The sequence below is a fragment of the Siniperca chuatsi genome, linkage group LG21 (genome assembly GCF_020085105.1).
Source record: "Siniperca chuatsi isolate FFG_IHB_CAS linkage group LG21, ASM2008510v1, whole genome shotgun sequence".
NCBI lineage: Eukaryota > Metazoa > Chordata > Actinopteri > Centrarchiformes > Sinipercidae > Siniperca > Siniperca chuatsi.
The window spans coordinates 10019923-10047808 of NC_058062.1; the positions used below are offsets into that span (position 1 = coordinate 10019923).

The 27886-nt window shown below is 39.9% G+C and overlaps 1 protein-coding gene across 5 annotated transcripts; it reads right to left on the reverse strand.

Moving 5' to 3' along the window:
• Nucleotides 1–32: 32 nt before the first annotated feature.
• Nucleotides 33–27742, reverse strand: pbx4 (pre-B-cell leukemia transcription factor 4). 5 transcript variants are annotated; one of them, XM_044180778.1, is made up of 10 exons: nucleotides 26987–27742; nucleotides 24495–24608; nucleotides 22985–23058; nucleotides 9189–9433; nucleotides 8146–8336; nucleotides 7888–8023; nucleotides 7385–7541; nucleotides 4950–5053; nucleotides 4150–4236; nucleotides 33–3487 (listed from the first exon to the last, which is right to left on the reverse strand). In XM_044180778.1, exons 1-10 carry the CDS (start codon nucleotides 27169–27171, stop codon nucleotides 3398–3400), a joined length of 1383 nt encoding a protein of 460 aa, XP_044036713.1. In that variant the 5' UTR covers nucleotides 27172–27742; the 3' UTR covers nucleotides 33–3397. The 5 variants fall into 5 exon arrangements, with proteins under 5 accessions (XP_044036713.1, XP_044036714.1, XP_044036715.1 ...); XM_044180779.1 differs by having other exon boundaries at nucleotides 4950–5020; nucleotides 26987–27741; XM_044180780.1 differs by lacking the exon at nucleotides 24495–24608 and having other exon boundaries at nucleotides 26987–27736.
• Between the last annotated feature and the right edge of the window lie 144 nt (nucleotides 27743–27886).

Consider the following 27886-nt stretch of genomic DNA (forward strand, 5'->3'; position numbering starts at 1 on the left):
GAGGCTGACAGATTCACATATTAACCATCAGATGGTGCAATCTCTTATTTTATTACATTTGACTATCACAAGAGCATTTGTGACAAATTATAAAATGAAACACTCCTAAATTCTGAAATCAAATACTGAAAAGTCACACTAAATCATTTTATTATTTTTCTAATAAGAACACTACAATTTGTCATATTCTTCCTTTTTGTTTTACTCTTTCTAGAACAATTCTAAAGTTGAGGTATAAAAGGAGTTCATACAGACTCACAAGTCTGAAAACAGTGGGGGTTATATACAAGAGAAATGGAAAGACAGAGGTAGAGAGAGGGGTAAATACAAGGGAAAGAGGGGAGATACAAATATACTAATAAAACAAATCAAAAAGGTTTAAGGAGCCATTTGGTGCTGTGGAAGTCATTTAGTCACTTGCAGAATCCAAACAAGATTTTAACATGATCAACAGTAAAACATAAAATTAAGTTGTTTTAGAATGGCAGACCTGTTGCAAAAATACAAGGGATACAGGTCTTCAAGAATCAAACTAAATTCAGTATTAACTTCCTGTCAGCTGTATGCAAATGTAACTTGCATATTCTCACAATATTTCTGCATTAAAAATGACCCACTTGAATACATTTTAGGATTTCTGGGATTAATTTACCACAAAACGGGCAACATCTGCACCTTTGAATCTCCAAGAGCTTGAATTAACAGCCTTCCATGTAACTTTTAAACAGCTTCAAAACGGCTTAAATAAACAGACATTTCTGATTTAACGGCATAATTTGAGCAGGTTTCAAAAAAGATTTAGAATTAAATGAAGCACAAATGGGTGAATATTTGGGGAAAGTGACTCAGTAACTGAGGGAGTGTGGAAAACAGACACTGAAGGGGAATCAGATAAGGGGGGTCCATAAATCTATACGGCAAAACACACTAGATGTCCATTGGATTGATACAATTATTTTTCCACAGCACCAACTGTTACACCTGTAAACCCTACATTGCCACCCGGTTATGTAACAAAAGACCTAAATAATATTCAAAATTGATAGTTGTGAATCCTGTGACACGAAGGCCAAATAAAAATGGCATCTCAACCAAACATGAAAGTTTATAAAAGAAAAGAAAAAAATACTGAAACATTACACAAACTGTACAGTGACATCCATTACAACAGGTAGAAAAAGGGAGGAGGGGGCATGAAAATTTGGTGCGGTGATAACGTTATTCATAAGATAGTCGTATGAACTGCGATGGGTAACAAAACAAGTAATTAGATGAGGGATATCACACGTGATCAAGCTCAAGTTTTGTTCTGTAACATATGGTTCAACGAAGTCTTGACTGACACTTAAATCTTCATAAGGCTTTACCTTACTATCAAAATGCTTTGTTATTCACATAACAGTTAATGTATAAAATAGTTCCAAAGAATGAAAATCCCCCAAAACGTTGCAGGTTTGTCTTAAACAAAAGTATGTGTTTTACTACACCCAGTGCTGCCTCTTTTTTTGGTAACAGAGGAGGGAGAGAAGCCCTTGCCCAATTGGCCATAGAACTACAAACAAAATAGTTGTGTTTTTTTCCAGAAGGTATTAAAGGATGGGTAAAGGGGAGAGCATACCTTCTATGCTCACAATCAAATTACAGGTGTGATATGACAGTCCTCACTCCACCCCACCCCCATGACACCCCACAACAACCCCCCCAAAAAAAATCAAATCAACTTGAGGCATGACAACACCACACAGAGAGACACAGATAGAAATATAATTCCCTCCTCTCCTCAAACTGAAAAGGGTGGCTGTGCACCAACTTTAGAGAGACACAGAGTAGCATTATTACATTGCTGAACGTGGTATTTTTGGTTTTGTTACAACAGAAGGTTGTAGTGTGTTGCCTCGGGCTCACAAGCTTAAATCTTTCAAGATGGGGAGGAGATCTCAGTTGAACCCCACCTGGTGTGTCATTGGCTGGTGGAAGCACCCAGTCTCTATAATGCTTACAAAGGTCAGATGGCACCAGCCAGTTTGACTAAGACATCCCAAGAACACTGTACACACGCCCACACAGAGACACACACATCATAGCAATACATGATGCACTTTTTCCTTTTTGGTCTGACTGTAATAATTATACCCTTTATTTTTTTGTTAATAAAAACGAAGCTAAAAACTCGGAAGGTTAAATGAAAACAATATCACGCCTAGAAGTCCTACATGCATGGAAGACAGTCACGTTTCTAAATTCATGTCACGTTTGTCCCAATAACACATCGATGCCCCACAATCTTTCCACCCTTCTCCTAATGTCATTTAGATGCTTTATTGAGCTCATTTTTGGTGGTGGCTGGTGCATTCTTGGTGAAACAGCATTAGAAAATAGCCTACAATCAAATAAACTAGTGGACAGAAAGCAAGAAGTTAAGTCTAAAAGCCATCTACCAACACCCTCTATTGGTTAGCAACAAAAAGGGCTATTAGTTACATCCATTCAACCAAAGAGACTCTCTCTGCCCTTTCCTCCTTCTCGCCAGCCCTATTATCACCTGTCCTGTCTGGTTTAGAACAGTGATCCCCTTAACTACCATTTTACAGGTAGAGACACCCATAACAAGGATGCTAACTTTTGTGCTTGACACATCTTTTATGTCAGCTCACTATGAAAACGACTGAAAAGTTGTGAGGTGTGTGTTATGGAAGGAGGGTGCATGCACATTTGTGCATATCTCAATTATTCACTTAGAAACCTCCAACAGAATGAAACATCAAGATATAAGGAGAGGAAGATACAACAGTGTCTTGTGTTGAGTTGGCAGAGGGTGATCTCAGAGGAACAGATGTGTTGACAACTACCGGGGCAGCACTTTGGTACGAGCAAGGTGAGCAGAGCTCCCTGGTGATCCGTATCAACAGTTTGGCTGTCAAATGCCAAGGCTTCAAGAGATACAGGCAATCACACACAGTTTTCCAAAGCAAAGGGTCGAGTGCAGAGGTCAACAGCACATGGACAAGCTGTGTGAGTACTGTGTGAAGTTAACGTGCATATACACATAATGTACAGACATCATGATCATCTACACAGCTGGGTCAGTGGTTTTCAAAAAGTCCTTGAAAGTAAAGATGTTTTCTATTTGTCTCAGCATCGGTAAGCTCCATCCCTCTTTTATTCTGAGTTAAGGAGCTTCTAGCATGGAAGTGGACCTGTGGGGTAGAGGGAGAATTCTTCCTAACTACTGTTCGGCTGTCCTGTGTTCCAGCACAGTGTGTGTTTATGAAATGCGAGTACAGCCTTGTGTGGCTGTCTAGTTGAGAGACGAGGGAAAAATGACAAATGAGGACAGAGGATGGTAGTCAGAGTAGACCTCAGTGGGAATGAAGTGATGGCAGGGAGAGCCACCGAATCAGTTGGAGGTGTCGGAGTGGACGCTGCCAGGAGGACCAGGAGGGGAGGTGACCGAGGGGGGGTTGGTGGTGTCCTGCCAGCTGTTAGCCTACAAACAATCAGGAAAGAGAGTATTCTGCATGAAGGAGATTTATAATGTGTAGTCAATATCAGCTATATTTGTGCTTACTATCCAAATGATGCAGCCTCAAGACAGCTTACTGGTTGCAGAAAAAATGCTATTCATTCTAAGAACTACTTATATGTTAAAACATGATGGCAGCTGATTACATTCAGTGTGTTTTCATGAATTTAAGTAACCAGGTTACTCAGAGGAATCAGACTACGCAGCTAATAAGAGAATGGTTTTACATGCACTGTAGTAACTTTTTCCCCAACATCCCAAGAACACTGTACATACGCCCACACAGAGACACATCATAGCAATACATGATGCACTTTTTCCTTTTTGGTCTGACTGGTCTGTCTTCTTCACACACAAAAGCAATTCAAATGCTGTTCAAACAATTATGTGAAACATAGATGGAAAGACATGGGAAAAACCTCCAAACAAAAACAAGTCAAGTCAGTTTTATTTATATAGCCCAATATCACAAATCAAATATTTGCCTCAAGGGTCTTTACAATCTGTATAGAATACGACACCCTCTATCCTTAGACCCTCAATAGCATGTTCTAGGCAGGTATCCTGACTAACTGCAAACTTATTCATCAGCTACTCCACAAAAGGAGCTTTTAGTTGGTACTCACATCCAGGCGATTAGGGGTGTAGAGGCCACTACCCGACAGCTCCTCATAGCCGCCCGTCAGGTGTGTAACACGGTGCAGGGTATCCACCTGTCAGACACAAAACACACCCACAAATTTCAACACAAACTTCAGCACAACATTTAGACAACTAAACAAATCTTAATGCTACCAGCTACTGTTTTTTTAACTGAACAACAACAACAACAGGCTGAACAGAGGAGTGATAGCATCTTCTTGGTCTATACAAGGGGGTGGACATATGTAGAGATGGGATAGAGGAATGTGTGGTAGGGCAGTGGAAAACAAAGACTAAAAAGACAGGGGGCTGTTGCAGTGTTGGATGTGCAGGGCAACCTAGAGGTAGAGAAACTGACCATTAATCAGAGGGGTTGCTGGTTCAGTCCCCAGATGGGAATATTCCAGCTCCATGATACCCCTAAACTGGTCCAGGGGTTCTGTGCTGAGGCTGACCCTGTGCTCTCTTAAGAAATACATATGGGTAAGGACTATGTGTACGTGTAACTATAGAGGAATGTGCAATAATACAAATTTAAATAGCCTTAAACAAACTGACATTCTTCTCGAGGGAAGGTATAAGCTCCTCAGGGCACACTGTACAGGGTCAGTTTGAGTGTGTTTGTGTTGGGGGAGGAATTGATGGGGTTAAAGGTAAAATCAGGACGGGATCTGAGGAGAGGTCGAAAGTCAAAAGGAGCTAGGCTAAGGGTAGGTATCCAGGGATTCTGGGTGGCTGGGTTAATGGCATTGAGGTCAACTCTGCAGCTGTCCTCAGTGCATACCTGCGGCTGTAGAGAGGGGGCGATGTTGAGACCCTCCCCGTTGAGTGAATGCAGACTGAGGTAGGCGTCGCCTGTGTGAGACAAACTGTATGACCCCGGTGACCCTGCAGGCAATATATATAGCCAATATCCAATCAGCCCCAACAGAGTGCCATGGGATCAAAAGGTCACCACTGGTCATGGACGATGACTGGAAGAAGTAAATTCTAATAACCAGCTTCAATATGAGGGTCAGTGTTCTCAACCAACTTATTCTGAATAGATCACTTTACAAGCCTGAAAGCCTAGCTTCTTTTCAGCATACATGGACATATCAACTGCACACACCAACTGCTAAAATGTGTGCCAGTTAGAAAATAAAACCATAAAAAACAGAGGTCTATGTAATTCCAATATTTGCAAACACACATTTTACAGCTGCAAAAATTGCAGATTGGGCTTTTGATAAAGGTTAGGAGAACTGAATGGGATACATTTCGGTTCCCAAGAGTTGGTGGTGTTTGTCCGTCATCGTGGGCTACAATCAAGTGAGGGTATGCTTAGAACCGGATAGTGACAGAAAGCTACTTTCCAACAGTAGGGTTCATTGCTCGTGTTGAGGTCTGCTTTAACCCCATTTGAATCCCTCTCCACACCAGGAAATTCTTGTTGGAAACCTAAATGTTTACTTCAGTTTTGAAAACTGAGATTCAGCTTACATATGTCTATATTGGATTTAATGCTTTGTATAATGTACCAAGTCAAGAGGTGGATTGTGGTGTACAATTTTATGTCTTATGGTACAGATGTAGCCTTACTTTAGTAAGATATCCTGTGAATTAATTCATTTGGTGTCTGCCTATAAAAGTTGCAGTCATATTGCATTATTATCACACATCTCACCAATATGGTTTAAAATTGTGAAATTTGGTTTAATACTTGGATAAAAAATGCACAAAATAAACGATCAACACAGACCATGATTTGAACTGAACATTATTGAACTATGGACCATTGTACACATCTGTTCATTCAGTGACTTAAAGGCAGTGCATACGAGATTTTGAACATTATAGTAGCAAACAAATATTTGCTATGTAAAGATATAGTGGAGTAATGACAACAATCAATCACCAACTCCCAGTATGAATAAAGGGTTTATTTCGATCACACCAGAGTTGGTGATTGTTGGAACAGTGGAAAGACTAAGAAAGACTGTTGTGGCGAGTTTTATTTTGTTTCTGTCCAGTTTGTGTTTTAAGATGATCAGCAAGGTAAAATTATTATTATTATCAATGGAGTCTGGTTGCGAGCGAGAATGATAACAATTCTTTCTGGTTAAACAAAAAGGATCTTACTCTAACAAAAAGGTCTCTCTGTAGGGATCCTTTCCAACCTGGCTGTCCAAAGTGATCACCATTTTGCGTACATTGAAGCCATAAGAAGGGAACTGACTAAATGAATCCAAACATCTGAATAATCACCTGCCTGGTCCAGTCAGTAGAAAATAAGACCATGTACTACATAAATATATTGAGGTAAATTCACACAACAAAATCAATTAAACATGCAAATGAATAAATAATGGGGATGATTTGTAGAAAGAGATGGATGGAAAGCGCTTGAAGCAGACATCAGGTGAGTCCCTCTAACTGATACCCGTGAGTATCACAGCAGTCCCAAGTTACATTCAAGTGTTTGAAAATATGATATGTTACAAAAGCATCTGACACACAAAACATATAAGATGAATGCAAATCTTGGCTGACAGACAAAGACCACATTTTCTGATTTACCCACAGTGCACCATCCTCAGCTGTCTGGTCCTAACTAACTGTCCTGCACGCAACTTTGACAAGATAGAAGTTCTTACTTGTTTGATTTTCTAAGTGTTAAATATTTAAAACACATTAGCAACTTTTTACTCATGGAGATGAAGTTTAGGAAATATGGCTAGGAAACAAAATACAATCAAATGCTTTCTTGTAAAAATAATGGAGATTAACTAGGCCACCCTAGAAAAAGTTGGCAATACTGCATATTATTGTCTGAATATTTCATTTTCTTCTTTGTTAGAAGAATCCTTTATTTGATGCCATGATTGAAGACAAATTATGCAGCCAGAATGTAAAAGTGGACAATACCCTTGACAGCTGGCTTGCTGCAGCATTACCAAATGAGTAAAGATTGTGCCTATTATATACTGTGTTGGCTGAAGATTAACTTTTTACCAATGATTTCATGTTAAATAAATGATAATTTCAAAGTGTGGCAGCTGGCTGAAAGAATATTTGCAGTGTAGAGCGTGAGTTTTCCTTTGAACAATCAAGTTAGCCCTTCATACAGTCAGTGTGGTTCACTCAAGTTCAGTTATGTGTAAGAACAAAAGTGTATGTAGAGGCCTGTTAATGAGAAGTGGCAGGGCTTGTGGGTAGATAGCATGGAGCATGTGGTACCTGAGTTGGGCGTTGCCGGAGAGTTAGCCTGGCTAGCCTGCGCAGACACATTGGCAGCATCCACCGCTGTTTTAACTGCGTAGAGGTTCGCTTCCTCCTGGAACTTACCAATGTTCTTCTTATAGCGTATTCTCTTGTTGCCAAACCAATTAGAGACCTGAGGGACAGATGGATGTCAGATATTCGAATGCTGTGTTTCCTTTGCATTCATTTGGCTGTTGTAGCCTCAGCTAAAAACTGCACAAGGACAACAAAAACAACAAGGCAAATTCATCATCTATACATGTTGTTTGCTTTTCAGTTTGATTTTCATTTTACTTATAACAGCAAAAAACAAATTAAAGCCTTTTTAAAAAGATGCTTTTAAGTATGTGCTGAAACTGATTTTGAAACCTAGACAGGTGATCCTGGATTTAACAACCAAAATATCCTCAGCTTCTATAAAAACAGCTACAGTGTCGTTTTACTTAGAGTCCTAAATAATAGTGGTATCGGCAACTCACCTGAGACACAGTGATCCCACACTTTTTGGCCAGTTCCTCCTTGGCTTCCTCACTAGGGTAAGGGTTAGACAGGTGGGAGTAGAAGTACTCATTCAGCACCTCTGTAGCTTGCTTGTTGAAGTTGCGCCTCTTACGTCTGACACACAGAGAGAGAACAAATAATGACCAACATGCTTGGAATGTACATGTTAACATGCTCAGATGACTTCAGCCATCAAGAAAATAACCAGCCATGTAACACACACACCACAGACAGACCTGGCGTCAAGGAAGCGTGAGCGCAGAATCATGACGGCCTCGCAGGTGCTCTGTTTGAGCTGCATCTGAATGGAGCTGAACTTGCGGTGGATGATGGCCACCATGCGCTCAATCTCCTTGGGAGAGATGGGCCGTGTGCGAGACTGCTCTCTCAGCAGGTTCATTACATGGTTGGTGAACTCACTGCAGGCCTGGACCAAGGAGAGAGAAAGGAGTTGAATGCTACTGTAAAAAAAGATAGCCCAAGCACAGATTCTGTCCAGTGCAATGACATAATTTTGTTGAAGACGTGTAGGCCTCGGCTGTCTGACGACTCTGTTGATCGGCTGTCTTCATGTTTTCTAAGTAATATTAGGATACTTGATTTGTGGGTTACTAATTGCATTTGAACCATAAAACTACAGCAGTGGTTCTCAAACCTATATCAGTGAAACACCAGGAAATGGCGGCCCAGAGCCATAAAGAGCAAAGAATGCAGGCTTGATACATGACAATGTTTTTCCATGTGGTCTTGGAGAGAACATCATCTCAGTGTCTGTTCATACCAATTATGAGCATATTATATGTAACAAAATGTATCAATGTCTAAACAAATTTTCATGCTTTACAATGAAGCCACTATCTTTATCCATCCCTGTTATTTAAGCAGTTACATTAAAGCACACAGTAAAGTGTACACAAGAATTAGTTTGAATGATACCTGCAGACTCTCGGCTGCCTGAGGCATGTGGTTGCTGCGAGATTTCATTCCAAACAACACTACAGCAGCTCATAATAGTAATTTAAAATACCTCCAAACATGTAAACAGAAATTATCAGTATTGTAGTGGTGCATAGTTAGAATAAAATCCTTAGGGTCACATCTTAACAGTATAACAGTTTATAACAGTGTATAAGAAGATTGTTACCAAACTGATGAACCCAAGTTCAGAGGAATGAAGTTCCTCACTCTAACTGACTGACCTAAATTCATTTTATTATAACATGTTAATATTTGTGGATAACAGTTTTTGCTGAAGCATTTAGGTTTGCTCTGCACACACCTGCTCGTACTTCTCCAGCTCAGAGTGATAGATCTGACGGATCTGGGCAAGCTTGGCTCTGTAGTCAGAGTGTTCGATGCTGCTGTCCGTTGGTGAGCCCCCTGCTGCTGCTGCAGCTGCAGCCGCTGCAGCCGATCCTCCACCCTTCTCTGGTCCTGACACACCCTCTGCTAACAACATGTTGTCCAACCGCATGATCTGGGGATCTGGGGGGTCCTCCTCCTGCACACCTCGTATACTCAGTACTGGACAGGAGAGGAGAGAAAGTATAAAGTTAAGCAAGCAAGGTTAGTATTTACCCAGTTAGGGGGGGGGGGGGGAACCCTGTTTTTGTTACAGTCTGTCAAAGCCAGAACACCTTTATAGGGCTGAGAAAACCTGTTGGTTAAAAAGTTTTTGAAAAGTCCCTTCAAGGAGAAGGCTAATACTGTGGATTCTAGGGGTGCATAGGAAGATGCTTTATCACTGCTAAAATTCAAAAGAAGTGCAGCCCTGTCAAAACCCAGTCAAGTTCCTCCCCTGAGTCATTGCTATGAGCGCCTGGTTGAATTCTCAATGAGCCTGAACTTCCTCTAAATCAACAGCAGAGGGCAGTGTGGTCCCTCTGTGGCAGGCTGCCAGAGATAAGGGCATGAGGCATGGGACCAGTAATGGGAGTGCATGTGCTGTCACTATGAGCCCCAGTGGCCATAAGTATAGTTATCAGTTGCTGCTCTCCACCACTGCATTATACCAGGACCTCTGTCAGCCTGCAGCCATGCTCTCATCTCTCTCTCTCTTTCTCACACACAAAACACACACACTTACAGATACCACTCTGTTTCTGAAAAGTTTTAAGTACAGACAACCATCTTTTCTTCAGAGCCTGAAGCTTTTAACACTTAACTAAATTTTCTCTTGCCCCTTTTGCTTCTCAATCATTCAACTTGAGAAAAGAAAAGTTGAAACTCGGTATCACAATTCAATGTCTTGGGCACATTATTGTATTTATTCACAGTTATTTTAGTGCTAATTGCAAAATATTAGAGCTTGAAAGGCTAGTTGATTAATCAATTAGTCGACAGAAAATTAAACAGCAACTTATTTGATAATTGATTGTTTTTGTTTGTTTAATTGTTTATAAATATTGTCAAGCAAAATGCTAAACATTCACTTTTCAAATGTAAGGATTCCCTGATGTTCTCTGTTTTATATCACTGTAAATTGAATATCTGAGTTTTGGACTGTTGGTCACAAATCAAGCAATCTGAAGACGTCCCCTTGGGGGTCTGAGGAATTGTGATGGGCATTTTTTCTCTGTTTTCAAAATTTTGTAGACTACACAATCACTCATCTAGAAAATAATCCACAAATGAATTGATAATTAAATGAATAGTTAGTTGCAGCCCTACAATGCATGTCCACTTGCCGGAAAGAAAAATAATATCACTAACATTATATTGCCAAGCTTAAATTTGGGTACAATAGTAAAATGAATACATGTTAGTGTATATCTGCAATTATGACATTAAGGAAGTTGTCGATGGAATGTTTGTAAACTAATATGGAGACCAGTGCAAAAAAATGTTAAAATGTGCCACGTGAAATATTGGTTCAGTCACAAATGAACACAGTACTATGCCCACATTTACGTTGATCTTTGTAACTGGAGACTAAATTAAAAAGGGGTAAAAGCCAATTTAAAACAGCAGTCAAACCAGACAGGATTCTGAAGGAGACAGGCGCTAACAATATGGATGACAAGATTAATCCCAGTGGAAACTGGGTTAGGCGCTTGTCCTCTTTAAGGATTACACTAGTTAGTCAAAGCTCATCATCAAAGGTTAGGGGGTGCACAAACTCACTCATTCATAGCTTCTCTCTTAGCACAACTTTAACAATCTTATGAGTCTTTATGTTGTTGTCAAAGTTTCCCCATAGAGAATGACGCTGAAAAACAGGTTTGCAGCCGTGGAGCAGTCAGAGCTAACAAATGAGAAGAGCTGTACTGTAGGGCTAACAGATGTGAAAGAAATGAGGAGAAAAACAGTTTTGCTTAAAGTTTCCAAGTGCTATGGAGCAGATGAGTTTTTGCTTTTTCAAACTTCATTTGATAAATGAGTCTGTTCCACCATTTAAGGCCTCTCGTAGCAAAGCGTCCAACTACCCCAACCCCCACCCCCTTTTTTCTTGTTCCTTCTTGCCTTTTTCTTTCCCTCTGCAGAGGTCTCTTCTCTCTCCAAGACACATTCCTGCTCTGCTGCTCCCCCATCTCAGGGCTCAGGAATGCAGCAGACCCAGCCGCCTGAACTAATGACCCTGATTCGCCCATCTCTTTCCCTCCTCTTTTTCTTTCCTTTCAGTCATTCACAAACAAACAATCTCTGCACTTCCTAGGCAGATAACCTATAGCTAATTTATTGATCAAGGACCAGAAATGTTTTGTACCTGTTGAATCTACATGATTATTTGGATACTTTTCATATGCTCTGATGGCAGTTAAAGTTGTGTGTGTACTGACAAAATTTAGGCCATCCTGCTCCAGACAGCTCTGACTGTATGTAGTCATGTGCGGGGTTGATCTTCAATGTCCATTTACTGAGAAGTACAAATGACCTACAGTGAAGAGGGCAACTGTGGCTCTTGAAGCTTCTCACCTCCCCCCTCCCTTTTGCCCCCACTCCTCATTATGGCCCCCAGCTGTAGCCTAATGCCCCTACATTCCCCTAATTACTTCAATTAAGCTGTGATTACCCACAATTGCACTCATGCACAGTCTAGTGGCCTAGTAGGATTATAGCATCTGTTGAGGAGTTAAAATACTGCACAGAAACGGACCATATGACATGGATGCAGGTAAAATGGAGTCTAAAAGTCTTCAACTCAAAAACTAATCACGAGACACCTAAAAAATACAAATAATAATAAAAAAACCTACAAGTCTGAGGGCTGCCTCTTGTGCTCCAAAATCTAAACAGCGTTTCCTTTTGATCAACTGATGCCGCTGGGCTGGTTCTTTCACTGAGAGACTAAAACTCAGAGCTCAGCTTAAAGCCCACAGTCTGCATCCACAGCTCTTAGAAATCACACCATTATGCACACGTTACCACCCTAGCTCGGCTGTGTGGCATTGAGAGACGGAGCGAGCAACACATACTATGAAATATTCAGGGTATCCAGCTGGGCTTTCACTGCATACATAATCATTCTCATCTGCACAGCACACCGTTTCCACATTGGCTGTGCAGATACAACACACAATATATGAAGTGGTGCAGGTAAGGGTGAACAACCTAACCAATAGTGTAGTGCTGTACATTAACTGTAATGCCTTCCACACATAGGGATAGATAAGACTTAAACACAGTCAGTATATCATTGCTCAGCTCACAACACAAGCTTTATCCTTGTCTGTCTTTTTCCTCGCTAGCATCCCCTTTTTCACTGTCTCCCCCCAACACACATCCCCTCCCCCCTCTCCCTTTCAGCGCACCCCCACCCACCTCCCCCAGTGCCCCCCCCCGTTCTCCATTTCAGTCGAGTTCTCCATGTGAGCCGCAATCCCTCATGCTGTCAGCCCCCCCTCTCCCTCTCTCTGTAGACAGACAGGATTAGCATTTTAATTGCATCAGCTCCCTTGGGTATTCTCAGCCTTTCACTGGGAAAGAGCAAGGGAGCGAGAGAGAGAGAGAAGGATAGAGAAGGAAAAAAGGGGGGAAAAAAGGTAAGGAGAGAGAGGGTAGAAGGAGAACCAAGGAGAATTGAAAAAAGGAGTCACAGGAGAAGGTGTGTGAGAGAGAGAGAGAGAGAGAGAGAGAGAGAGAGAGAGAGAGAGAGAGAGAGAGAGAGAGAGAGAGAGAGACTACAGAAATCTACAGAATCCAGAGTACAGACGTGCCAGAGAGCGAGCGAGCCAGAAAGAGTGAAAAGATAGGACTGTGAAAACATCAGTTTTTCCTTTCATTACAGAGAACTCAGATAAAGAGAATGGGCCATAGAAAGATGGTTTTCACAATGAAAAAATGCTACATGAATATATGCAAATTTTCCTCACAAAAACAAATCTCAACTGCAGCTCTGGAGATATGATGGGTAAACCCCTGTATAAGGATTAAAACTGTTGCAGCATACAAAACAGTGTCAGGGCAATAAAAACGTAGCTAGGAAAAATAAGAACTGGGGCCATTCTGCCTATATTAAAGTTCAAATGAAGGCTAGAGAATAAACTTCCCCTCCCTTCCGGATGGGAGCCGAAACGTCTTGATTCTGAAAACAGTGTCCAGATGACTACGACTGAAACCTTTTCTACGAAGTTCCCCTCCCTGAGTCATGCATGACACTGAAGATGGTTGCTTAAAACCCACCAGGTTGAATTTGAAACATGGCTCTACACTGGTACCTTAAGTGAAGTTTGACAAAATCCAGACCTGATCTGACTTACTTTTCCTAAGTCTCGTGTTAATTTTGACTTCCACTATGCAGAAAAACAGTGATGAATGGGGTTAGAGAAGAGGAAAGTCCTCGGCCTTTAAATTCATGCAGTGAAATACAAACTTCACCTTCATTATGTCCAGTTAGTTACCCAGTTAAGTCTGTAAATGCAAAAACACGTGCTCATATGATGACTAGTAGTCTATAGCAGTCTGAGTAGGAGCCTTGATGTCACTTTCTTTACAAAATTATGATGTAACACTTGATTAATGTCAACTTTCACAAACAAGTTCCTTTGTGCATTTAGAATTTTGATTTACCATGCCTTTTCGGTAGAATATGGGTTGCTCAAAAAAACGGCTTGGGTGAATAAAATGTTGCCTTGGGCAAGTTGTAGAATATGGCATTAAAAATGAATACTTTCCCTGATGTGGTTTCTGCCAAATGGGTATTGAGAAATGGTAAATTTCTACTGAAAATTCAACATAAAAAGTGTGTACCCAATTTCTCTAAAATGGTGTTTTTTGTGGAGTACATTCAACTTAATGAGCTTAATCCATATGTCCATTCCTACTTTAAGCAGCTCGCGCTAATCAGCATCTGTTTGGGTAGTTCACCAGAGCCCTGTTGCACACAGCCCCCCACTCTGACAAACACACACACTGAGAGGTAAACATCCAGAGTAAACACAGTGTGGTCTTATAAAGGTGTGAATTGGAGAACTCACACCTTGGGCAAACAACACTTCAGTCCAACACATCATTAATCAGCCCTTAATTAACTAAAGAGGGGCTTGGACACCCGAGCGATGACTACGTGTACCCCCCTTGAATGGTCATACACAAACACACTGTCACACTCACACACACACAAAAAACACACACAAACACTAATGAGCAATTTGAGTTGTCACTTAATCAACACAAATATAAGGCAATAAAGGATCTACGATGTCTTTTTTCCAAATGCTATATACATATTTATATTATTTATTTATTTATATACATATTTTTGGCAGATTATTTAAAATATTTCCCTGATAGCCATTACAATAGTTTTTTTACAGGTCAAAAGTAAAAGTAGGCTGAAAAACAAATATAATCAACAAATAAAAGCTATATTTCAGTTTAAAAATACTGACAATGCTAAATTGAAAATATAGTTAGAAATCATAAAAGTAAGAGGATACAAATTATTAGCCACCCCCACAAGCAGTAAATTGGTGCACATGTGATTATGATCAGCACATGCACATTCCTTAAAACAGTGTTAAGTATTTTTTTAATTTAAAACTTGACCCATCAAACATACTCAGGATTTATTTTTCCAGGTTATACTTAAAACAATATTTTCAAAAATATAGTGAAAGGGCCCATAAAATGTGAAAATAGAAATCATATGTGAACCACGTCACTCTAATCATATCAAAATGAAACATAGAAATTAAAGTCAACTTAAATCCCCTAAAATGAGACTGACAGTATACTCAAAACAAATTCATATTTTGTGCATTTGCATAGGTAAAATTATGGACTTGTGAACGAAAAGAAGCATATTTGGCTTCAGTCACTTAAGTGTTGCAGGCTGACCAGCTGAGGTGGTTGAAATCAGCCTTGTTTATTACACTAATGTCAACAGTCTATCTTTTATAACATATTTCCTTGTGTTGTTGAGGAATCTGTATGTTATATCTGCTACCACCACTGACTTGCAAGCTCATCCATACAGCATGGATAGCATTAAACAGACCTTGGGTTACAGCAAGTATACTGGTATTTGCTCATAGCTTGTGTTCAACAGTAATCTGACAAAACATGATTCAATTTGGAGCATACTGCCAGCCTAACTAGTAACAAACCAGACTTTGATATGTACTTTTAGGTGACTGAGCAATATAAGATCTTTTTCAAGAAAATATTTTAGCGTCAATACAAATATATTTAAGTGCTAAAACAAATGGTGTTTAAAATGATATATAAAGCACTGTTGAGCACCTGTGACTAAATCTCTAACATGATATCCCCAGTCTAGTACAGTTCTGCACACAGAAAGACAGAGAGACATGGAAGAAAGAATTTGAAATGTCACAGGAGGATGAGGAGGATGACGAAGAGCACCTAAGCAGGAGGCTTGTTAAAGCACTGCTAGGATCTTCCCCCAGTCAACTCTCATCAGGCCAGCTGCCTCCTGTGCTCATTAGCACAGACTCTTAAGGAGCTCCTAAAGACTTTGTGAAAAATGAACGCTCATTTGAGAGGTCGTTAATTTGCACTGTTATGCAAATTAGGTGACAATTAAGCGATAGATCAGAAGAGCAGTGCCCATTTATAACAAGTGAACAAGCATTATGACACAGTCAGATGGTGCCAGAAAGAGCTGAGGCTAGGCTACATGGTTAGTCTGCAAAGGTCCAATGTACCAGTTTAGTAAGGAATAAAATCACTGTGCCAATAATATGTCTGGCTGGTCAGGATAACAATTTACCAGTGGTTTTACAGGAGGGTATCCTTAATTGGCTTTGCTAACCTGTACACACATATATGAGTACACATATTACAAAGTGATGGAAACACAAACTTATCATCCTCCCAGAAAAAAAGAGAGAAAAGGATTTATTCTGGATTAGCAATGAGTATTACTACTACTACTACTATTACTACTACTACATCAATCCATTCATCTATACTGATGAAGAGCACCACACGCTTAAAAAAGGAGCAAGGGCTTCCCTGTATCTGTAATAACCTAATCCGTACAACTAATCTTGTGGTGGCAAGTAACCAACCCCCCCCCCAGCCTTGATGTTTCCATCTCTCCCCTGCATTTATGACATGGTGTGAAATATAGAAACATACTGTCTGGGACAGCAATGTGCACTAGTGCAGAGGGATGGAAGGCCCCCATCAACTGTAATTAATCCTTAATTAGTCAGGATTAAGAGCTAGGCTCCGACACTCTCCCACCCTACCACCACCAAACTAATGCAATCCAGCTGAGACCACATTTACATATCTTTAATTAAAGAGATGCCGGCTTCCTTTAAGACCAAAGCCTAAAAGCAGTGTGAGAGGCATAGACATGCTGAGAGGGAGGGCAGATCAGATGAAGAGGTATAAGTCCGCCCTGTGGGTGATCCTCGACTAATACTGATGGGTCATTCAATATTTCCTGGTTTCTTGTTGTTGGGCAAAAATTGAAGGAAATTTGTGTATCCAAAGTAAGCCGTAAGTGTGCAAAACATGGCGCCTTGCCTATCGTGTCACTCTGGCCAATTAAATTTCAGCAGTGTCTGTCAGCAGTATTTGTGTGCCCACTTCCTGAGTGTTGGTGAGTTCTATTTGCTGACCTTTTTAATTTAGTACCCCAATGAAATATGGCGTATATACAATTTTAATTTTCTGTTTATTTTTAATTTTTAACTCCCACTACTAGTTTCAACTATCAGGAAATGGGCAAGTGCTTGAGCAATGTTGACCCATGTTCTTAACTTCTCTTCCAATATACTGTTCTGGCGTCAAAGTGTGTTAAGCAAATTGGATCAGACAAAATAATCTTAGAGCGGGCATTTGTCCTAATATAACAATGCAATTCATTAAAACAATCCATGCTGCTAATGCTTGTCAACTATTAGAAACTTTTATACTCAGTCATCCATATCCAGTTACCCCGATGCCCGTGAAATACTGAGTGACAGCCCAGCCAAATCACTGCTATTGGTGAATCGTGGTCAAAATCATGTTGCAGCAGTCTTAAAGGTGAACAATTCCACTGAGCTTTTCCCATCCTACAGCACACTCTAGACAGCAGTTTCCCTTGTCAATATACAGAAGCCCAATTCCTACAGGAATAATACCACATGGGGAAATCAGTTGGCCCACACACCATTAGGCCTAGGCTGAAGGTTGGGGTGCTCTGCCTCCCCAGTTTGAGTTTGGGGGGGGGTGTCTGTCAGGGCCAGGGGTCTGTGTGATATTAGCCGTCTGCCAATCTGGCTTGGGGAATGGACACCGAGTAATTACTCCTGCTCTTACTGCCTCATCAATCTCCCTGTATCACTCCTGCGCCCCCAAATCACACACTATCTTTTTTCATTCTCTTCTGCAAAGGAGCAGGGAAACGAAAAAACGATTGAGTGGCAGGACACCACAAAACACAACAGAGATTGCTGAAAAGCCAATGAGATAATCCAGCACCACTGCATAGTGAGTAGGGATGGGACGATATACGATTTTAATCGCAGATCAGGATAAAAAATTAAAAAAAAAAAAACACTCAAGATAAGTTGATCGTGGTAAATTTCCATTATCGGGATAATCATGAACATCCTCACAAGTGACTTGAAAAGCCCAATGCCAGTTGGGCTTTATTTTTGTTAATGGATCATTCATGTATTTCTTAAGTCAGGGGTAAATTATATATGTTGATGCAATTGATTAAAAATTGTCTGTACCATTTGACATCATGGTAGAGAAGTGAAAAATAGAGCCCGATTTGAAAAAATACAGGAATTGTCATGTAAGAAAGAACAGACTCACACAATGTTGCTCTTTTTTAATTTTATTTATCCTTTATTTATGCATGATTACCTTATTTAAGATTGTTTGTTTTTGACTAAAAAGATGTGTGTCCTATCTTTGATGCAATAAAAATATTTGTTTATTAACAAAATATAAAGTAAAGTGATTACAATATGTTTTAGTGCCAGTTTAAGAGTTTTAAGCATATTTTGATGACTATCGGGATAATATCGTGAAACACAATTATTTTGGCCAGGATAATCGTCACATGAAATTGACTCTGACACATGACTCTTTAAAAACAGAAAACCAGAAGGTGGAAGGCCTATTCTCATTTTAGACCCAAATGATAGGAAAACTGAAAATGCATGTTTGGTAGGTTCACATAGGTCGCATTTCTGCAACAAAGTATTTTTTATCTTGTTACTGCTTTTGGTTTAAAAAGGCACTGTATGCTTTTCCTCAAAAATATAATAAAAAGACTTCCCACAGGTTCCTAAGAACTCGTAAAATTTTAGGACTCTGTTCCAAATTGGGCTCTTAATAAAACTAATAATAATTAAGTTGCTTTAATGAGGCATGTGATTCACTAGAATTCATGTACTGCAGTCTGTTAAAGTCAGAGGAATACAAACATCTAAAATCAATCATGTGATGCCGAACGTGTTTTTCCTAACAACAGTTGAGTGCTGCCAACTTTCATGCATTGCCTCTGAAAAAAAAGATATACAAAATTAAAATGAGATTTCTAAAGGCTCTAAAAATTTTACGTGTTTATTCTGACTGAGTAAACACGTGGCAACTATGTGTGACATTTAATGTTTTGTTTTGGTGTTTTTATGACTACAATCATGCTGTAATGCAATTAACATGTAATTGGGGCTGTTTGGTTAATGAAATGGTACTGCAATGCATATAGAATATGCATATGTATAGTAATAATTTGATAAGGAACTTACATGATTTGCAAAAACATTACAACCCCAATAAGGTGATTTAACATAAGTTGTTTAATAGTTTGGTTACTCTCTGATAGCCTCTTGACTACCACAACTACCTAACAGAAAATAATATAAGGATCAAGCATTACACTACAAAACAACACAAAGGACTGCACTGGTGTGGGTGTGTTGCTACAGGTTACAGGATAGATAAAATATGAACCACTTTGAAGGTGGTTTATACTCATTTGAGGTAGGATAGTACAACTCTGGACAGTTAACACAACAGCCATATTTTTTCCCCACATAGTCTAATTCATGATAATTCATTTTGACAAATGTAATATATACACAACAATAAATCCACAGAAAAGACAAAGAAAAAGTTTACTCTGAATATATTTGAATTTTATGAATTGTAACAACATAGTAAAAATCTGTTTATCTGCTATCATAACTAAATGAGAGAAGCTTCCAATCAAGTGTAACCAGAAATAGCACTGAAAATACATAAACCAGAAAGCGAGTTCATTGAGTTTGCTAAATCTCACCATTCATCCATCTTGTCAAAACATTAACAGGATGTGATGATGGGTTGTCAGCTAGCCGCTTTGCCAACATACTAGCTAAGTGCTGCTGGCGGGCATTGACTGTGAGATTTTGGTGCTTGTAGGTGGTATAAGACGCTTCCATCCAACACAGGTCGATATCATAATAAAATTAAACCAACATTACAGGACTGACCTTAAATTTCAAGAATCAGGCAATGTATCTGCTCTAAAAAAACTCTAACTGAGAGGCAGGTCAGAAAATGCACAGAGAGAAGGGAGTGACAGACAGCAAATAACCAGTGCCCCAGACACATTGTTAGGACACTGGCACAACTGGGCACCTAACAGAGCAATCAACTGGATCAAGTTAACATCACACTGGCTACAGGCCATCAGGATGTCCTTGTTGTTAAACCCTCACTGTTGTTGCTGAGGGAAACAGGTCCCATATGAGTGGTGGTGTACAGACACATGCATATCATAAGAACATGGTACATTCACTTTTAATAGTAAGAGGCAACGCAGAGCCAGCCATTTCAGTCTTAGATAAGAAGGATGCTTGCCAGTTTGCCACTGTTTCTACACAGTCAACTAGTGGCATTATCAAGAGGAGTGGCAAGTGTTGGGATGTGAACTTGTCTAATTGAGGGGGAGGAGGGAGAGACTTGCAATACACTTTGCCATCTCCAAGCTAAAAAAAAAAAAAAAAAAAAACTGTATAGCTTTAAATTCCACTTGAAAAACTACTTTTATTTTCATTTAAAACCTATCCAAAAATAAAAAACTGGGAATGTTCAGGCTTAAAAAAGATGGAATTGAGCAGGGTGACAGAACAGAGTGAGTGACAGATTCACTGTTGTCATGTGTAAAGCACAAGGAATGCATAAAAGTAAGGCGAAACGCCTCAAACATGCCCAAACTAAATGAAAAACTTCTGAGAGTAACTGCAGTGGGTTGTGAGAGATTTTGGCATAAGCTGTCCCATTGCACCAAGAGCTATTTTTACAGCAAATACCCATGAGAGCAAGGGAGAACAGAACTGAGTTGAAGCAAAGCCACTGGCTCTCAACTTTGATCATTTCCCGTCTCTCTCCAAGTGCTTTAATTTCTCTTTTGGAGTGTATCTTTAATAAAGTATTAACAAGAATCAAATTTCACGCAGATGGAGGTCATGTTTAATGCGAGAGCTCAGGACAACGCAAGCACTGTTGTAAAATGGGGGGTGTTTTGGGGTGGTGAAGGTGGGAGGGGTGGTACTGGCATTAGCGCAGAACATTTCCTTTACAATGAAAACAATCTAACCAACTGCAGCACTCAGAGGAATTCACCTCCCATCCCCCACACCCCTCCTCCACCACCATTACATTACCATATCAAAGCCCCGAGTTCAGAGCAAGTCTTCTCTTTCAAGAATGGGAGTGAAGCATAGGGAGGGAGGGGGAGAGGACAAGACCGAGGCAGTAGGAGTAGACCCAAGACCAAGTTTGCTTTTATCCCTGTTCAGTGTGTGTGTATGTATGCAAGAGACAGTGTGTATGTGGGTGTGCCAACACAAGTGCATGTTTGTTAGTGAAAAAAGACTGCAGAAAATCTGTGGAGATACTACAGGACTACTGATTGGGTCTTCCACAAGCTGCACTGAAGAGAAGTCAATTCACATTCCAGAGGCACATAATGGGGCCTGCAGGGGGTCTGATGGAGTAGCAGAGAAATGCCAAAGCAGGTACACAGTGCAGATAGGAGGGCACTACGTGGCAGATGGCCAGCAGAGTACAAGCAAAGCCACAGATCTCAATATCTCATGGTTGGCATATTCACCTCAAGCATCAATCTATTGTTAACTTACCTCCACGCCTTGTATGTTTTTCTGCTCAGCTTACTGTATGAGTACTTATAGACCTTCTCTCTAGTTTGCTGGGAGACTAAATGTGAAAATCAAAGTGAATGGCATTAGGGTAAATAAGACCACTGGTTGCCTGGGAAACAATGTACCCTGCCCCACTCACTCAAGCCTAGCCTTTACTTTAGTCCAATCACTGGAGAGCAATAATACATTATTGACAGAGGGCCACAACAGGCAGCAGTGCAGCATTTTTAAATTGCATTTGAACAAGAGAGGTTTGCTGTTAGAAGATACACATGGCAAGTGAAAGAGAGAAAAGCACAATGAAAGAGAAGAACAGAGAGAGACTGGCAGAGGGAGAGGATTCAAAAACGCACCCCATTTACACTACCATAACCATCAATCTGCCATCCATCCCAGGCCTGTTCCTTTGAACCGCACTAGAATCTGTCAGATAGCTGACTTGAATAGCTAAAAAGATGAGAATAAGCAGCATGTTTACTTTGAATAATTTTCCAGTATGAGCAAATTTGAGATATTTACATAGGCAATCATTTCCATCAGATCATGTGTATTTGAAATTCATTATTATTTGTTAAGACAGTGTCAGAATAGTGTCTTGTTGCTTTGCATGTTGTGTTTGGATGAAAGTACTGCATTGATGTGCATAGCAATTTGTTCTCAATACACAATTACCATATACTGTTTTCTGTAGCGTTTTTAACAGTGTGGGAGAAAAGAACATCTCTTTGTACTGAAATAGCATAACAGTTTGACTGTAAAGCAATAACCCCTGTGGAGTTTTCTGCTGTCTGCTGTCAACTAGCTGTACATGGACTTTCTGCTGGGATCAGGTTAAATTTATCATTCAGATAATTTGGATATGATAGTTTGTAGTGGTAGTTGTAGCAGTAGGTCTTCCCCTGCCTTAATATAGTAAATATTGCTGTGACATTTTGTAAGAGCCTGTTGATTGCACCATTCATACACTTTGTCACATTACGGTTCATCATTTGAGATGGAAATCGACTTAGAATGCAAACGTGTTAAACCAAGCAGAGTATACTTCTGCATTTAAGTACTCCAGGTCAAAATAGAAAACAAAATTGCAATCTGATAAATACGTATGTAAACTCTTTGTATGTAAGTATGTAAAGTTGTTAGCATGTTCTGAAGCAAGTTGAACTGCTGTCTGACTCAGGTTTAAAGGCACCGATCCACTAAGATTAGTTCCAGCAGGTCAGTGTGAAGTCTGGACAGTGGCCAAAAATAGGTTAAGTTTCTATAATTACTAGGCCAAAACAACAAACAGTAATGCATATTTAGCATGACCTTGAACCAAAGCATACACAGTACATGCAGCTAAATCAGTTCTACAACAAATACAATCAATATTCAATAGAGTTCTCTGTGAGGTCAATAAAAAAGTAACTTGGTGCCAGGGAAACTGGAGCAAAGGCACACTACGTCTCAACACTAGGTTACAACCTGTACATACTGGAGAACACAAAAAACGAGTGAAGTAAAAACTCACCCGTCTTCTCTTTGATCTCACAGAGAACACTGAAGAGGGCTGGCTTCATTCTGTGACAGTTCAGGGCATGCTTCCTGTAAGAGAGAAGAGGGAATAAGAGAGGGAGAGAGCGAGGAGGATTACGATAAACAGACCTCTATCTCAAGTCATTCCATGTCTTCCCCCATAAAAACAGGTAGAAGAGCTGTATGTATTATGCATACAACATTTCAAGAGTGTAGTGCAACAAAGCAAGACAGAGCCATGTTGTTTAAAGGGATTTTCAAAAGCCAAATGCCTTTGTCAGTGTAGAAACATCCCTGATGCGTCAATCTGAACTAGCAAGAGTAATGTTGTCATTTGGATGCTTTGCACTGTGGGACAGGTAATGATGCCAAACCTCAAGGTCATCATTACTGAGCACCAGATTCCAGAGTTAATTCACAGTAATCTAATTTCTACCTCTTACAGAAAAACTTGTTCCATGAAAGTAGATGGTGAGTTGATAGAGAGGATTAGGATTAAGTTGCAATTTTAATTTAATCAGAGATGTTCTCTTTATTGCCAGACAGGCTAATAGCAATTAAAGGAGAAAAGGCAAAACTTCTACATTTCACCATAATCAAATCAGAACACCTTAGCAACAAAATTTCCTGCTAATACACATCCATGCACCCACACACCCATATAGCTTACTTGTGTATCAAAAAAGCCCCAATCCTAATTTGTATTTTTTTTTCACATTCAAAAACGTGACAGGCACACATAACAAAAACATGTAACTAAGCATGCAATACATTTTACTACACCCACGTAGCTCATAAAGTTCCACTATCGTCGAGATTGTCAGAGAGGTGTTGTTTAACTCTATGGTAACTATGTGGCCATAGTTTTCAGTGCTGTTGTAATATTGCATTATCTTGTAAAAATGTTCCTGTAATTTTGTGCAATCCCTGTATTTTTAATGACAAACACAATGTCCTATGGAGAGTTTTACAAATCACAACAGGCATCATTTATTGCAAAAACAGGTTTCAGTGGCAACAATTTTAATATGTAATTGGAAAAGTGCAACATACAACAACAAAAACAAAACCAACATGAGGCCTCCGTTTCTGATGAGCATGAATTGGAAAACATGAAACAAGAAAAATCTGAAGATCACCCTGAAATAAAGCATTTCTTTTCCAAATAATATTACCAACAACACATTAAAAACAACCACAGATGAATATGATTTGGCTACACCTGACCTCAACACCAATTCCAGTTGTGAATGTCCAATGCAGTATCAATGAGGGGACTATGGGGACTAGCAAATAGAGCGCCTACTGTATATGCCCAAAAGACTGTCTTTCTGTGAGAATATTGAGGCAGTATGATGTAAAGTGTTATGTATCTAGCATTAAATATGTCATTTTGTCCACCAATTCTGTCACTGCTGGATTTGAGTTGGGGGGAGGGCTGCCTTCAGCATGGAGGGTATGAGCAGGAGGGGGAGAAGGAGGTGCTCATGCGGTCCTGTACTGACCTGTGCTGGAAGTTGAGTGGCAGGCCACCCCCTGCCATGCCCCCCCCTGCTCTCCCTCCCTCTGTGGGGTCGTCTGATCCACCCCAATGCGCCGGCGATTCCTCTGGCCAGCATCTGAACATATGGCGACAGGGTGAGAGGATGAGGGCGGATGGTGCGCAGGAAGTGTACTCTGCAACACCGAGTTCTTGCACTGCCCTAACCACTCCCCATCCCAACACACTGCCACCCTACACGACAAGGGCGTCATGCTCACATGTGAGGCATCTCACACATTAATTTGTAGATTATGACCGGGGGAAAAGATTGATGTGTGGGTGACAAACTTGATCAGAGTTAAGTATGATGCTGATAAAGACTGTACATTTTAAGACATACCAACTGCTATATATTAACAAACCTATTTGTAACAACAGACTGTGTGTAGTCCTGAAGTCTGGTTATGTTTTGGCCTTTTATCTGAAGTAAACCTGAGAAACAAATTAGTAAACGGCGTAATAATTCCACACTTAGTACAAGTGACTGACTTGTCTGTCAGCTAATGCGAACCACAAAGTGTTCAGAAGATGAATATTTTATCATCAAAATTGCCTTTATATATATATATATATATATATACACACACACACACACACACACAATATACACAGCATCAAGGATGGACCACTGAACTAACAGTAGGCTGCAGTCTTTTTAGTATTAATCTTGCACATATATGGCATGACGTGGACATGCTCTGAGTAGGAATTTAGATCAATACAAGCATACAGCAAGGACACCTCTGGCACTTACGAAGCAGCGACACCTTTAATTAGTTTTTCAGGATAGCCTGTTAACATCTAATATTAAACCTGCTACATGATTTCCTACTAATTGGAAGTTTATATCCAAATAAATGTAATTCACATTATTTGATTCACCATAGTCCAACCTTTTGTAAATGGTCAGCACAAATCATAAAGGAAAAGAAAGACTGGGAATAATAAAAAATTATTGACTACAAAAAATATTCTAAAGCAAAAATATTTGCATTTGTCCATGAAATAAGGCCTGATTAAGTCCTCAAACTTGTACTGAAGAAAAGGTAATATCCCAGTGTTCATAGGCTGCGGGTATAGCATCATCCCTCCCCCTCACCACCATCTCATTAATAGAAACTCGATTTGCGGACAGCTGCACTCGCGTACACATTATAGGAGAATTGATTGCACCCAGCACACAATGAAAAGGATGAACACCAGGGAGGGAGGGAGTGAAAGAGGAGTGAATTAATTAAGAGAACCAGGTGGTCAAATGTTGGGTGGAAAATCACTAGCTAATGACACATCACACTGTGGCCACAGTCTTGCAGTGGACGGTTGTCTATTGTTGAAATAGTGACGCTTCATCTGAAACTGACCTTATGCTCCTTGAGCCACATGGAAAATGAGTGCGGGTCAGTCACTCACTGCAGTGTAGTGCATACTCCCTACAATAATGATAAGTAAAAATACCCCTAACACAAACAATAAGTGAGGAGTCATATGAATGAATGATTGCTGTCATCACATACAGCACTTGGCTGACACCTGGGACAATTGAGTAATACTTAGCCTTACCTCAATCTATTCACTCATTTATATTTCAATGACTAATGTTATTGACACTCATTTGAGGTAAAGCAGCATTTCAGATACATGTTGTTATGATTACGCAAATCTAATTTGGCATAGTCTGATAATTAACATGTGAGAGCTTTGGCAACATGACCATAAGACCTGATTTCACTCAGACAGCTCTGACTTAAGCAACTTAAAACATGCACTATCTTAGAAAGCATTATGTATGTTGTTGATGTACTTCTTGATAGTTTTGATAATTGTTGTAAAAGGGAAATTTGCATCACAAACTTTATATTGTCCTATGAGCCAATGGGAAGATAAAATAAACTTAAAGTATAAAGTATGTAAGATTATTTTTTTTTATGCAAGGGGTAATAAAAGCCTTAAAAAATATCACTACTGCTGTGGCCTAATGAAACTACTAGGTTTTTAAACCAAAAGATGCATACAACGCAAATACAGTTAGTGTTAGGCGAGTGGTTATATGCATTTTATACGGCTATCATTGTCACAGACTTGATAGGAAGTTGAAAGTTTTTAATTTAACACTTCATTGATAAACCAATTAAGATTAACTTCATCGTCGTATTTCAACCAAGTCAACATGTTTACAAACTAACGTTACAGTTTACAAGAAACCACGAGTAACAAAGAACCTCCTTTCAAACTACAACAGCACTGTAATGTGGGTATTCAAGTTATTCTGTAACTAAATGTATTGGTTTAGCAGCAGATTACAATGTAACATGCATTTGCATTAATGTGGCAATTACGCATTATCTTACGTGAGTATATCACAGAAACGCTTGTCTCCTAAAGCAAAAATAAGACACATACAACGCACTTTAGCTTAGCTATCTTGTGTGGAAAATGGCTCTTCGCCTGTCTTACCTGGCCTGTGCTTCGTCCAGGCTTTCGTCGGTGATGGCCATTATTTGCTGTAGGATATCCCCTATGTCTTGTTGAGGTTGACCGAGGGACTGCTGTTTCCTAACCGAGTCCGGGTCACCGACATCGGCTTGTGATAGTCCACCGAGTCCGGTGAGACCCGTCATCATCCTGGTCTGGTCGTCCATACTTTCAAAGAAAACTCGCCGTTTTCCTCAGTCGAAGAATACACACAAATAGCTAGCCTGTTAGCTAGCCAGCAAAGTATTTTCTACGACAAATCATACAACACTTCTTACCGTACCCGACAGCAACGATTAGAAAATAGTTAAGGGGTCTTGACATAAAACAGATCGCACAAACACGCTTTACATTCGCTTGTGTTTTTCCCCCTCAAGTCAATAAAAGCGGGCAGGCTAACGTTAGCTAACCACCGAGTGAAAAGCAGCTAGGTTAGTAGCTGTAGCCCAGCAGAAAAGCAGCAGGGACACACATGCACAGACTGTGTGAGCTTGCCAACAGCGCCTCGCACATTTTCGAAAAAAAAATGTAAAAACGAAACATATATAACAATGGACGAACACTATTGTCTAAAACTAAAACTCGCCAATTCAAAAAAGAAATAAGACATGGATACAGCGACTAAGCTTTCAGACCGTCTAGCTCCAATCAGAAATCTCCTACCAAAACAGACTACGGTTTGCCATTGTTATTGATGTCGCGCGAGTATGTGGGATGTTCTGGGCTGCGCGAGCGGTATGCGTCGCGTTGACCATTGAACTCGTAACACCACAGACCGAGAGCTTGACTACTATAGAAGAGACAGCTAATGATGTAGATACATTTCTATATAAGCTAGTGTAAGGTTGGCAATAATGAATAGAATATTATTTTTATAACACA

What these genes read in the sequence shown, in the direction of transcription:
- pbx4 (XM_044180778.1), bottom strand. Translation starts at nt 27,171, where the DNA reads ATGGACGACCAGACCAGGATGATGACGGGTCTCACCGGACTCGGTGGA. An exon ending in TCACGCTTCCTTGACGCCAG is followed by an intron (nt 8,024 to 8,145) that starts GTCTGTCTGTGG and finishes TCTGTGTGTCAG; the next exon opens with ACGTAAGAGGCGCAACTTCA. An exon ending in GTGGGATCACTGTGTCTCAG is followed by an intron (nt 7,542 to 7,887) that starts GTGAGTTGCCGA and finishes TCTGTCCCTCAG; the next exon opens with GTCTCTAATTGGTTTGGCAA.